The sequence below is a fragment of the Coregonus lavaretus genome (assembly GCF_964263955.1).
Source record: "Coregonus lavaretus genome assembly, chromosome: 4".
NCBI lineage: Eukaryota > Metazoa > Chordata > Actinopteri > Salmoniformes > Salmonidae > Coregonus > Coregonus lavaretus.
In genome coordinates, this window is record NC_139991.1 from 9,072,605 (window position 1) to 9,085,419 (window position 12,815).

The following is a 12,815-nucleotide window of genomic DNA, read 5'->3' on the forward strand; positions in this document are numbered from 1 at the left end:
AGCTGGGATCACTCAGATATGTCTACTGACAGTCACCTTTGGCTTTTCAAAAAAAAAATCTTGATTGTTTTACCTAGGCTATACATCAGCCTACATTATTTCATGTAAAACTAAGTTTCACAGATATAGTCCGTTATGGTAGGCCTATATTCTCTGTAAACTACTTGATTGAGTTTAATTGTCTCACTTAATTTTCCTTGGGAATAGTTGACATTTACAACATTGAGGAACAGACGAAACATTTTCACATATGAGACTCAATACTGTGTGGTTGAAAGCTCAGCCAAGTTTTTAGAAATGTGGTTGTCCTTGTTTATCGCTGATCGTGTATCATTCATTCAATTAAAGTTTGAGTAGCCAGAGTGGCTTGGGCCAAATGTGTGCGCGTGAGTGGATAAGAACAGTTGCAAAAGGTTGACAACTCGTGGGAGGGGAGAGAGAGAGTGAGTGCGAGAGAAAGAGAGAGAGAGAAGAGGAGGGTTAAAGAGGGAGCTACTTGTCCGCAAGGAGTTAGAGTACTTGACACTATTTACTTCAGTAGCCATGGGGTCTCAAACGGGACCCTCGTGTCTGCTTCTGTTTTTCATGGTGAACCTCCAGACCCTGTACAGCACCCGCTCGAATAGGATAATCACGGAGAAACCGGGCCACGCTTATTCACCTGAGAGCGGTAAGAGCGCGCGTCGCCTGTTGTGTGTTGTTCGGCTCAGCACCGGTCAGGGGAAAACAGCAGGGTGGCGGATGCACGCAATATAAGATGATACAGTATAGGGAGGGACTTCGTGCTTTCTATATGCCTTGCAAAGAATCCTCAAACTATTCAAATTAATGCAGAATATTTCACTGTGCGATGTCATTTACTTTAGCAGCAGATACAACAGGAAGGCTATATTAGACCTAAACATTAGAGAGATATTTGTTCTCCAATGATAGGCGAAACAAATGTGTATGTCCTGTCGCATATACAGGCTGTGGATATACATTGTCCTAATGTTGTGGAGTGCTACTGTATCAACAGAACTTTCAGCCAACCCCCTTTCCCCCCTTACAGACACTTGCATTCCATTGCCATGGGGACCTGTCCTAAATAATTGTGTGCTTTTCTTTATTCCAGGACTTGGGGTGAAGGAGCATTTTCTGATTGTCACACAGCACAATAGGCTGCGCAGCCGGGTCACCCCCATGGCTGCTAACATGCAAAAAATGGTTAGTTGCCTTGCCTGCCTTTCATTACATTTCTTGTGTGTGTGTCAGTCTGTCTGTCTGTTTGTCTGTTTGTCTGCCCGTCTAATTGGGGAGGATAGGCTGGTCCTAGCTCTATAAGGGCAGCTTCTACCAGGAGCTGTAAGCAAATGTACAGTGAGGGAAAAAAGTATTTGATCCCCTGCTGGTTTTGTAGGTTTGCCCACTGAAAGAAATTATCAGTCAATAATTTTAATGGTAGGTTTATTTGAACAGTGAGAGACAGAATAACAACAACAAAAAATCCAGAAAAACGCATGTAAAAAATGTTATAAATTGATTTGCATTTTAATGAGGGAAATACGTTTTTGACCCCCTCTCAATCAGAAAGATTTCTGGCTCCCAGGTGTCTTTTATACAGGTAACGAGCTGAGATTAGGAGCACACTATTAAAGGGAGTGCTCCTAATCTCAGTTTGTTACCTGTATAAAATACACCTGTCCACAGAAGCAACCAATCAATCAGATTCCACTCTCCACCATGGCCAAGACCAAAGAGCTCTCCAAGGATGTCAGGGATAAGATTGTAGACCTACACAAGGTTGGAATGGGCTACAAGACCATCGCCAAGCAGTTTGGTGAGAAGGTGACAACAGTTGGTGCGATTATTCGCAAATGGAAGAAACACAAAAGAACTGTCAATCTCCCTCGGCCTGGGGCTCCATGCAATTATCTCACCTCGTGGAGTTGCAATGATCATGAGAACGGTGAGGAATCAGCCCAGAACTACACGGGATGATCTTGTCAATGATCTCAAGGCAGCTGGGACCATAGTCACCAAGAAAACAATTGGTAACACACTACGCCGTGAAGGACTGAAATCCTGCAGCGCCCGCAAGGTCCCCCTGCTCAAGAAAGCACATATACATGCCCGTCTGAAGTTTGCTAATGAACATCTGAATGATTCAGAGGAGAACTGGGTGAAAGTGTTGTGGTCAGATGAGACCAAAATGGAGCTCTTTGGCATCAACTCAACTCGCCGTGTTTGGAGGAGGAGGAATGCTGCCTATGACCCCAAGAACACCATCCCCACCGTCAAACATGGAGGTGGAAACATTATGCTTTGGGGGTGTTTTTCTGCTAAGGGAAGAGGACAACTTCACCGCATCAAAGGGACGATGGACGGGGCCATGTACCGTCAAATCTTGGGTGAGAACCTCCTTCCCTCAGCCAGGGCATTGAAATGGGTCGTGGATGGGTATTCCAGCATGACAATGACCCAAAACACACGGCCAAGGCAACAAAGGAGTGGCTCAAGAAGAAGCACATTAAGGTCCTGGAGTGGCCTAGCCAGTCTCCAAACCTTAATCCCATAGGAAATCTGTGGAGGGAGCTGAAGGTTCGAGTTGCCAAACATCAGGCTCGAAGCCTTAATGACTTGGAGAAGATCTGCAAAGAGGAGTGGGACAAAATCCCTCCTGAGATGTGTGCAAACCTGGTGGCAAACTACAAGAAACGTCTGACCTCTGTGATTGCCAACAAGGGTTTTGCCACCAAGTACTAAGTCATGTTTTGCAGAGGGGTTAAATACTTATTTCCCTCATTAAAATGTAAATCAATGTATACAATTTTTGACATGCGTTTTTCTGGATTTTGTTGTTGTTATTCTGTCTCTCACTGTTCAAATAAACCTACCATTAAAATTATAGACTGATCATTTCTTTGTTAGTGGGCAAACGTACAAAATCAGCAGGAGATCAAATACTTTTTTCCCTCACTGTAACTCTGCCGACTGCCGTGCTGCCATGCAGGCTTGCCCCATTGAAACTCATCACTGAGTTACATGGCTGCTGCTGCTTGCTGGACACCAAGGTCACCTGAAATAGAGCCCTGCCAGAAACCCTCCCCTGTGCTCTTTCCCATGCTCCCAATCCGTGTGTGTGTGTGTGTTTGACAATGACAGTTTGTCACGGAGTCTGTCTCTTGGTTAACCGAGCCCTCGGTAAAGGCCCCCCATTTGATCCATGATTTATAACACATTTATATTTTATATCCAAAGGTACTATACAGATCAGTTGAAATCGGATCCTCCAAAGTAGTCACAGTTCCTCCCTCTCTGAGGGTATCCCCATTTCCCCATCTCTAACAACTAAACAAAGGCAGCGACACCAGAGATTTCTCACAGGGTATCTTCTGTTGAAACGTTGATATCCCCAACAGTGAGTGACAGTGGGGATCAGTGTGTTAATGTACGCACTGCATGTTCCAGTCACAGGGGCACTGACACCACAGCTGTTCTGTATGGGGCTGTCTCTGTCTGGGTGTTAATGCTGAAGGCCATAAACACTGTTTGGGGTGGCTCTGGGATCTGTCCCTGTGGCTCTGAGATACGTATATCTGTTAGGGACCAGGGGGATTACATACTGCATCTCTCTGTTTCTACTCAAACTAACAGGCAGGATAGATGTTATATCAGTGTGTGTAGATGAAGTCAATGGCAGCGCCTACCTGGTGGCTCAGATAGATTTAGGGTTTCCTCACTGTTAGAATCATTGTTAGCCTGCAGACTGATGAGTCACGTGAAAACTACAGTGACTAGTTATATACAGTGCTTCAGAAAGTGTTCATACCCCTTGACTTGTTCCACATTTTGTTGTGTTACAGCCTGAATTCAAAAGGGATTAAATATATTTTTTCTCTCTCACCCATCTACCCTATAATGGCAAAGTGAAAACATGTTTTTAGAAATGTTTGCGAATTTATTGAAAATAAGTATTCACACCCCTGAGTCAATACTTTGTAGAAGCACCTTTGGCGGCGATTACAGCAGTGAGTCTTTCTGGGTAACTCTCTAAGAGCTCTCCACACCTGGATTGTGCAATATTTGCCTATTATTCTTTTCAAAATTATTCAAGCTCTGTCAAATTGGTTGTTATTGATTGCTAGACAGCTATTTCCAAGTCTTGCCATAGATTTTCAAGTAGATTTAAGGTAAAACTGTAACTCGGCCACTCAGGAACATTCACTGTCTTCTTGGTAAGCAACTCCAGTGCGGATTTGGCTTTATGTTTTAGGTTATTGTCCTGACAAAAAGTGAATTGCTTTGACACATTTTTTGCAGTACTACTTTGGTATTTGGTATTTTATTAGGATCCCCATTAGCTGTTGCAAAAGCAGCAGCTATTCTTCCTGGGGTCCACTTTAGAGCCTTGTTGTTGTTGTTGCCTTGTTGCAAACATGTTTTGGAATATTTTTATTCTGTACAGGCTTCCTTCTTTTCACTCTGTCAATTAGGTTAGTATTGTGGAGTAACTACAATGTTGTTGTTCCATCCTCAGTTCTCTCCTATCACAGCCATTAAACTCTGTAACTGTTTTAATGTCACCATTGGCCTCATGGTGAAATCCCTGAGTGGTTTCCTTCCTCTCCGGCATCTGAGTTAGGAAGGAAGCCTGTATCTTTGGAGTGACGGGTGTATTGATACACCATCCAAAGTGTAATTAATAACTTCACCATGCTTTTTTATTTTTACCCATCTAGGCCCCCCCTGTAGCGCAGTTGGTAGAGCATGGCGCTTGCAAGCCAGGGTTGTGGGTTCGTTTCCCACGGGGGGCCAGTATGAAAATGTATGCACTCACTAACTGTAAGTCGCTCTGGATAAGAGCGTCTGCTAAATATGTAAAATGTAAATGTAATAGGTGCCCTTCTTTGTGAGGCATTGGAAAACCTCCCTGATCTTTGTGGTTGAATCTGAGTTTGAAATTCACTGCTCAACTGAGGGACTTCACAGATTATTGTATGTGTGGGGTACAGAGAAGAGGTAGTCATTCAAAAATCATGTTATATACTATTGCACACAGAGTGAGTCCATGCAACTTATTATGTGACTTGTTAAGCACATTTTTACTCCGAAACTTATTTAGGCTTGCCATAACAAAGGGGTTGAATATTTATTGACTCAAGACATTTCAGCTTTTCATTTGTAATTATTAATATTTTTTTAATTATGGGGTATTGTGTGTAGGCCAGTGAAAAAAATATATCAATTTAATCCATTTTAAATTCAGGCTGTAACACAACAAAATATGGAAAAAAGTAAAGGGGTGTGAATACTTTCTGAAGGCACTGTAAATGAATCTTAATTTAACTTAATTGAACAAGGAGTGAGATCAGAAGAAGTGGTAGGTTTTATCACTGATGAGGTAATGCAGACTAATGGTCTCAGAGATAGTCTCATGATTTCCACTTAAACACTCAGATAAAGCGAGACAAAACAAGCATGTTGCCCAAGGAGTGAGTGAGTAGTATGGGTGGGCACTGTGAAGCATGAAACAACACCCATGTGTTACAAGCCTCCAATGATAATCCTCCTGTTGACTCAATGAGAACCACTGGGCATTTTCTCCATATCTAAACCCATCTATTACTGTGCTATTCTTATCTCCCTTTGCTTACATTGCATGAGGACAAACGAAGACAGAGGACAATCAGTCAGTGGATAATGAAACACACAACGGTGGGATTGAATAGTGTATGTCCTAGAGGCCTAATGGCCGCTTTGTCCAAAACCATCACTAATCATAGATTGCGTTCTCAAAGCCCATTAATACAGATAGAGCAGAGTTCCTAGACTGCTGCTCAGCATCGGCAAACTGCACATAGCTGATAACACATAATCGGAAAAAGAGGATGAGGATATTATCATGCTGCATTCAGGACTGTGGTATTACAGGTAATTTGCCTGCGAAGGCCGATGGAGGAATCCCGGGCGAGCTGAAGAAGCATATTAAGAAGCTTTACTGATAAACGTTTAAAAGGCTCAGGGCTTTAGCTGCGTTTGTGATTCTCTTTGAGGAATTTCCGCCCAGGCAGGGCAGCAGGCGTGGGGAAGCGCTGTCTGATTGTGTCAGTAAAGAGATTATAGTGTGGCCCTGCAGCCTCCCTCTTCTCTCGCTTCTTCTCTTCAGGAGATAAAAGAGCAGCGCTTCACAAAGTTTCACAAATGAGGCTCTTCTCTTTCTGTACTCAGTCCATGCCCTCTGGGGGTTCACCTAGGGCTGGGGAAGCCTGTCTGAGAATAGGAGGTACTTAGCTTCAAATACAGAAATGGAAATGAGGTATTTTTTTGGGGTGTAAGACATGAGAGGGAGGCGTTTGTTTTACATCTACTCATTGCAGAAACTAGTTTTCTCGTTGTAATGACGTAATTTCAAGTTTTGCCTGCTGGGTATGTGTGAGAGAAAGTGTATAGGCTATGTGTGTGTCTGTAGCTAAGTAATTTACAGTACTTTAAGTCAAAGTTCAACCCACTTAATGTCTCCACTTAGCTGAGGAATCCCACGGCTAAAAAACAGTTTTGAGTGGGCATGAAAACATCGCCTGGGAAACAGTGTTCCTGCTGACTGTCACTTTGCTATAAAAAGCTCTGTGCTGTCTTGGCTTATTTTATGGACTACACTCCTTGCCAACATCATATCCTCAGCTATAAGTTGTTGACTTTACGGACCATAACAGAGTAATACTAAACATATTCCTATGTCTGGTCGTTGCTTCACTCCTGTAGTTATTTAATTCCTTGCACTGATGCATTGTGATGTAAAAATTGAATATTCAAGAAGGGGACTTGACCGGTGACCCTGCTCCCCTCTGGTGGCATCAAAGCGTGCGCTTATGATTTTGACTAGAGGACATCAGAGGGACGGAGGGAACAATGTGCTCAAAGGGGGCTTAGCACAGACTCTTAATTAGCTGCTCTGCTCGACACATAACTAATGTCACTCACCTGACATCTGGACATGCCTCCATTCATCAAACAACAACAAATATTATACGACGAGGAAATAGTGCTAATGATGAAATTAGTCCTACAGGAAGCAATACCATCCTTTTCAAGTTCTTTATAGTATGGCATGCATACTCCCGTACACTGGGCCAGTTGTATGCGCCCCAATGTTTTCATGTGTCAGTCATAAGACCTTCATCTGAGTTTTAGTAGGTCTATTCCTTAATAAATTGAAACAAATGGCTCCAATTAGTGTTTCTGAGTATTGAGGATCTCTTACTTCACTGCAAAGTTGAATAATTGACAAACTGGACAGTGTTCCCTTTTAGAAGGGCCTTAAATATGAACACAAATGTGCCAGAGGAAGATTAACTTAAATTGTGACAAGATGAAAACTCACCTCTTTTCACCCCTCAGTGTACCCATTTGAAGCCACTGTGGAGGAAATTACACTGATTTGTTTGGCTGTCTCATTCTGGCTCCTCTCTAAGGGGGGTGTTTTTATATAACACACATTCAGGTGAAAACACCAGCTGTGAGCTCTGCTGAGCACACACAGGCAGGCTGTGAGCTGTGGCTATCAGTAGGACAGGAGTGGTCTGGAGAGGGAGACAAGTTTGTTTGTGTGGGGGTCCTCTCAAGGTGATGGAAGGCTGGCAGTATCTCTGAGGAGCAACGTTGAGAAGGTGTGGAAAGATGAGACAGGTGGGGGGTGTTGTAATGGTGAAGGGGAAGAGACGGGGGTCAGTGAAAAGGAGAGATGGTTGAATGTTGACGGCCTGGCTAACTTTTAGATCTCTCTGAAGAGCGAGTGGGAGTCGGATAGCTTTGCATGACATCCCACTGATGTGTGCCAGGATACCCTCTCTCCCTCCCTCCCTCCCTCTTTCCTCCCACTTTCTCCCCTCTCCCCATCTCTGAAACAGGACCCCTTCTAGCCGTGAAACGGCTAATGCGGAAACACCCCCCTTTCACGCTCGGGTCCTGAGTACTGACAGCTGTCTCCACGGTAACTGGCTGCGGTTGCCGGGGAGGCTCACGCTGAGCGGAGACATTCTGCTACCACTCGACGCGCACAAGACGAGACAGGGGTCAAACGGCTTAGCCAATGAGTGACAACCACTGCCTCATCAGTTCCTTATCAGCAAAACAGAGGAATCCACACTGTTTATTTGTTGCTTATACAGTGCATTCGGAAAGTATTCAGACCTCTTGACCTCCACATTTTGTTACGTTACAGCCTTATTCTAAAATGGATTAAATAAATAAAAATCCTCATCAATCTACACAAAAAACAGGTCTGCCGAAATGTTTGCAAATGTATTAAAAATACAAAACAGATACCTTATTTACATAAGTATTCAGACTCTTTGCTATGAGACTTGAAATTGAGCTCAGGTGCATCCTGTTTCCATTGATCATCCTTGAGATGTGTCTACAACTTGATTGGAGTCCACCTGTGGTAAATTCAATTGATTGGACATGATTTGGAAAGGCACACACCTGTCTATATAAGGTCCCACAATTGACAGTGCATGTCAGAGCTAAAACCAAGCCATGAGATCGAGGGAACTGTCCGTAGAGCTCCGAGACAGGATTGTGTTGAGGCACAGATCTGGGGAAGGGTACCAAACAATTTCTGCAGCATTGAAGGTCCCAAAGAACACAGTAATCTATCCTCAGGTACATTTTTTATAAATTTGCTAAAATTTCTAAAAACCTGTTTTTGCTTTTTCATTATGGGGTATTATGTGTAGATTGATGAGGGGATAAAATACACTTTTTTTTTATTAGAATAAGGCTGTCAAGTAACAAAATGTGTCAAAAGTCAAGGGGTCTGGGTAAATTCCGAATGCACTGTATGATTATAAATGTGTCTACTGGGACACTGTTTAGACACTCAGTTGTTCATCTGTCTCAGTGCCTTGTGTCTCTTTAGTGGGCGGATATCCCAACTCTGTACTTGATACTGACAGGCCCATCATGTCTCTGACTGTACTATGTCTTTAAAAACAACCCTGTGAGTCTATCTATGTTGTAGCAGGCTCTGTGCCAGGAGAGCAGAGAATGTTAATAGGTGTGTGACGTTGGGGTTTCATCTGATCCCTCCACTTTGGAGACACGCACCTCTCACCAGACCAGGGCATGATTAAAGGACACTGACCCGTCCAGACTGTCCCACCTCTGGCCCCCTACTCCCCACCCCCCATTTCCCCCTACACTCCACGACCCCTTCTCCAACTCCCCTTACTTCTCTCCCCCCTCCATCCCACTCCACCAGTGTCTCTGTCTCTCCTTTCATAGGGCAGTGAGTAGGCCACCTTGCTTAGCTGTAATCCTCCCCCAAGTGCACCAGCTTTGAAAGCAGAGATCACCTTTCAGCCTCCCATGGTGTTCGCTGTTCACCATCCTGACTGTGTAGTTTATTTAGGACTGTCCTGTTTAAGATCAGGTACCATCACATGGCCTCTGCTGGCCCTTAGCGATGCATAGCAAACTTGCTGTTGTTCATCTATTTAAGACCTATGAGGATGAGATAGTGTACTCAGTGACCTAATGGTCAGCTGGCAGAGCAGCAGTCACTATGCCATGGTCTGTGCTTAGATAACAAACTTTCTTTCTTTCTTTCTCTCCTATACTCCCACACAGTCTGTCTTTTTATCGATCTCCCCATCAGCCCCTGCCCAAATACTGTATCCATTTTAGGCTATAGATTTCCAGAGCTCTGCGACTAAGTCTTCAGAAGAAACCTTGTCAGTGAACATTAACAATAGGAGGCTAAATGGAGAGCCTGACATGGCATGTCCCAAAAACAAAATGTGTCCCTGAAAAAGGGCCATTCAGGTCACAAAGAGAGGAAGTCGGTCTGTCACCCGCAGTCATGGGAAGGTAGTTCCTCATTGTATTTGTTTAAATGTGTGTGTGTGTGTGTGTGTGTGTGTTGTCTCCTCCCCCTTCCCCATATCTGTAGGATTGGAGTGAGAAGCTGGTCCTACTTGCCCAGGAGAGGGCGGAGTCTTGCCACACAGACCCCTCTCCTCAGGACCAACAGCTCCGCCACATTGGTTGGAACACCCATCACTCAGTCCATGCCACCACCTCATTTGCTGAGGTCATTCACTCATGGTTCGAGGAAGGGCGGGACTACATGTACCTGAGTGGGCAATGCAGAGAGAATGCTACGTGCCAACACTACACACAGGTAATGGTTAACAGTCCTGGATCTGTTAACTGTGCAGCAACCCTAAGTAACTTTGTGTCAAAACAAGAAGTCTCAATTCAACTCTCAACTCAATTTGAGTAATTGGTGTGATTGAGTTTGTGTTGCCCACTTGCCAATACATTGATGTCGCCAATATATTCCCTCTCTCACTCTGTTTCTCTCTAACTCTGTCTGTGTCTGTGTGTCTGTCTCTGTCTCTGTCTGTCTCTGCTGTAGTTGGTGTGGGCTACCTCCAGTAATGTGGGCTGTGCCAGACAGTTGTGTCTGAGGGGTGATGCTCTCTGGGAACTGTTTGTCTGTGCATACTCCCCTGGGTAAGAACACTCCTAATTTACCTGATGTCAGACTTCTCCTCCTGTTTTAGTACTCAGCCTTAGTGTGTGTGTGTTTGCGTACATGTGCGTACACGTATACATGTGTGTGATATATGTCTCTCTGCAGGGGTAACTGGGAGGTGAATGGGAGGTTGGTGGTGCCCTATAAGGCTGGTTTCTCTTGTACTCTCTGCACCTCTTCCATGTCAGGCTGCTTCAGACTGTGGGACCATGTGGGAGGACTGTGTGGTGAGAACCATAGAGAACACTCTCATTCATTAAAGGTGCCACGAGCAGATATTGCGATGAGCGAGATGCAAGACTTTGCTCTCACAGTCACACACAGTATCTGTGCATGTGCATGGGTTTGCTTCATGCTGTTACAGCATGGTAGCCACGGGACCAAAACAGCTGAGAAGTTTAGCCTCGCACTTCAAAGCTCTTAGTTGTTGCGGAAATTCACCCATATTGCTGAGTCTACCTTTAAATATGTGAATTTTTTGGGGATTTTAATCATGTTAGCTGTTCCTTACTCAAAGTAGTATTTATTTCAACAATTTCAACCAACTCTGTTCTCTACAGATTTTTGTCTTAGAAGCTCTTTAGTGCACTAAAAGCGACGTATCATCTCTATTGAGGATGACAGTTCATTATCTATTTTGAGCCAAAGACATTAAGTGTATTTTTCTCCACACTGAAAGTATTGTCATGTGAAGGGGTTTTCACTTAATCCGGTTTAACAGTATAGCCAACACTTAACCACTTACCATGCAATGATGGCCTTGTCAGAGAACAAGCACAAACTGGAGTCTAAATGTATTCATGGAAAAAAGTGTGTGTTCCAGAGACCCCCAGGAACCCATGTCGTATGAGCTGTGGGCAGCATGGTCGTCTGAACGTCTCCTCTTGCCAGTGTCATTGTGGACCTGGGTTCACCGGGCGATTCTGTCAGGGTACCAGTCTATGTGCCTGTGTTTACCAGTCTGACAGTCTACTACCAGTCTATGTGCCTGTGTTTACCAGTCTGACAGTCTACTACCAGTCTATGTGCCTGTGTTTACCAGTCTGACAGTCTACTACCAGTCTATGTGCCTGTGTTTACCAGTCTGACAGTCTACTACCAGTCTATGTGCCTGTGTTTACCAGTCTGACAGTCTACTACCAGTCTATGTGCCTGTGTTTACCAGTCTGACAGTCTACTACCAGTCTATGTGCCTGTGTTTACCAGTCTGACAGTCTACTACCAGTCTATGTGCCTGTGTTTACCAGTCTGACAGTCTACTACCAGTCTATGTGCCTGTGTTTACCAGTCTGACAGTCTACTACCAGTCTATGTGCCTGTGTTTACCAGTCTGACAGTCTACTACCAGTCTATGTGCCTGTGTTTACCAGTCTGACAGTCTACTACCAGTCTATGTGCCTGTGTTTACCAGTCTGACAGTCTACTACCAGTCTATGTGCCTGTGTTTACCAGTCTGACAGTCTACTACCAGTCTATGTGCCTGTGTTTACCAGTCTGACAGTCTACTACCAGTCTATGTGCCTGTGTTTACCAGTCTGACAGTCTACTACCAGTCTATGTGCCTGTGTTTACCAGTCTGACAGTCTACTACAGTCATTATTGTCTCTGTGTGGTTGTCTAGCCATGCTTTGCAGTGTGTGTGTTCAGGGATCTCTGTGGGTGCATCGTGGTCGATATACTGTATGTGACTGTGTGTGTGTGAGACTGTGTGTGTGTGTATTTCAGTGCGCTGCAGTGTGAAGTGTGTGCACGGCCGCTACAAGGAAGAGGAGTGCTCCTGCAAGTGTGATGTTGGTTATGGGGGTGCTGAGTGTGCAGGTGAGTGTGTATGTGTAAGGGAATCAGGGTTGGGGTCAATTCCATTTCAATTCAATAAGTACACTGAAATTCCAATTCCAATTCTTTACTTTTTTAATTGAAATGGAAGTGACCCCAACCCTGGTGGGAATACGTGTATGTAGCCAAAGCACTATTGTTTCACCATTACTTTAAACCAGAATGAACCAGAATCCTATCATCACTGGGTCTAAGCCAATGCACCCTCTTTTCTATTAAGCTTCAGCCTGATTAGATTCAAGTTGTATCTGCTAGTTTGAGCCAGTATGAATTCCAATGTTTATTGTGTTATCAAGCCATATGTATCTCAGACCGTCTTCCGTCCTCTCTTCTCCATCCTCTCTCCTCCGTCCTCTCTCCTCCGTCCTCTCTTCTCCGTCCTCTCTCCTCCGTCCTCTCTCCTCCGTCCTCTCTTCTCCATCCTCTCTCCTCCTTGACCTGGAAACCGATAAGTGGA

At 44.3% G+C, this 12,815-nt stretch overlaps 1 protein-coding gene across 1 annotated transcript in view; it reads left to right on the forward strand.

Annotated features, from left to right (window-relative positions):
- Positions 1 to 543: 543 nt before the first annotated feature.
- The window catches only part of LOC311128567 (C-type lectin domain family 18 member A-like), a gene marked incomplete at both ends in the record, with an annotated part of 21,473 nt that continues 9,201 nt past the window's right edge, over positions 544 to 12,815 (forward strand). The window contains 7 exons of the mRNA XM_084160753.1: positions 544 to 670; positions 1,115 to 1,206; positions 9,935 to 10,165; positions 10,403 to 10,500; positions 10,628 to 10,749; positions 11,346 to 11,453; positions 12,248 to 12,340. Coding sequence (XP_084016879.1) covers positions 544 to 670; positions 1,115 to 1,206; positions 9,935 to 10,165; positions 10,403 to 10,500; positions 10,628 to 10,749; positions 11,346 to 11,453; positions 12,248 to 12,340 — 871 coding nt within the window. The remainder of the gene's footprint in view (positions 671 to 1,114; positions 1,207 to 9,934; positions 10,166 to 10,402; positions 10,501 to 10,627; positions 10,750 to 11,345; positions 11,454 to 12,247; positions 12,341 to 12,815) is intronic.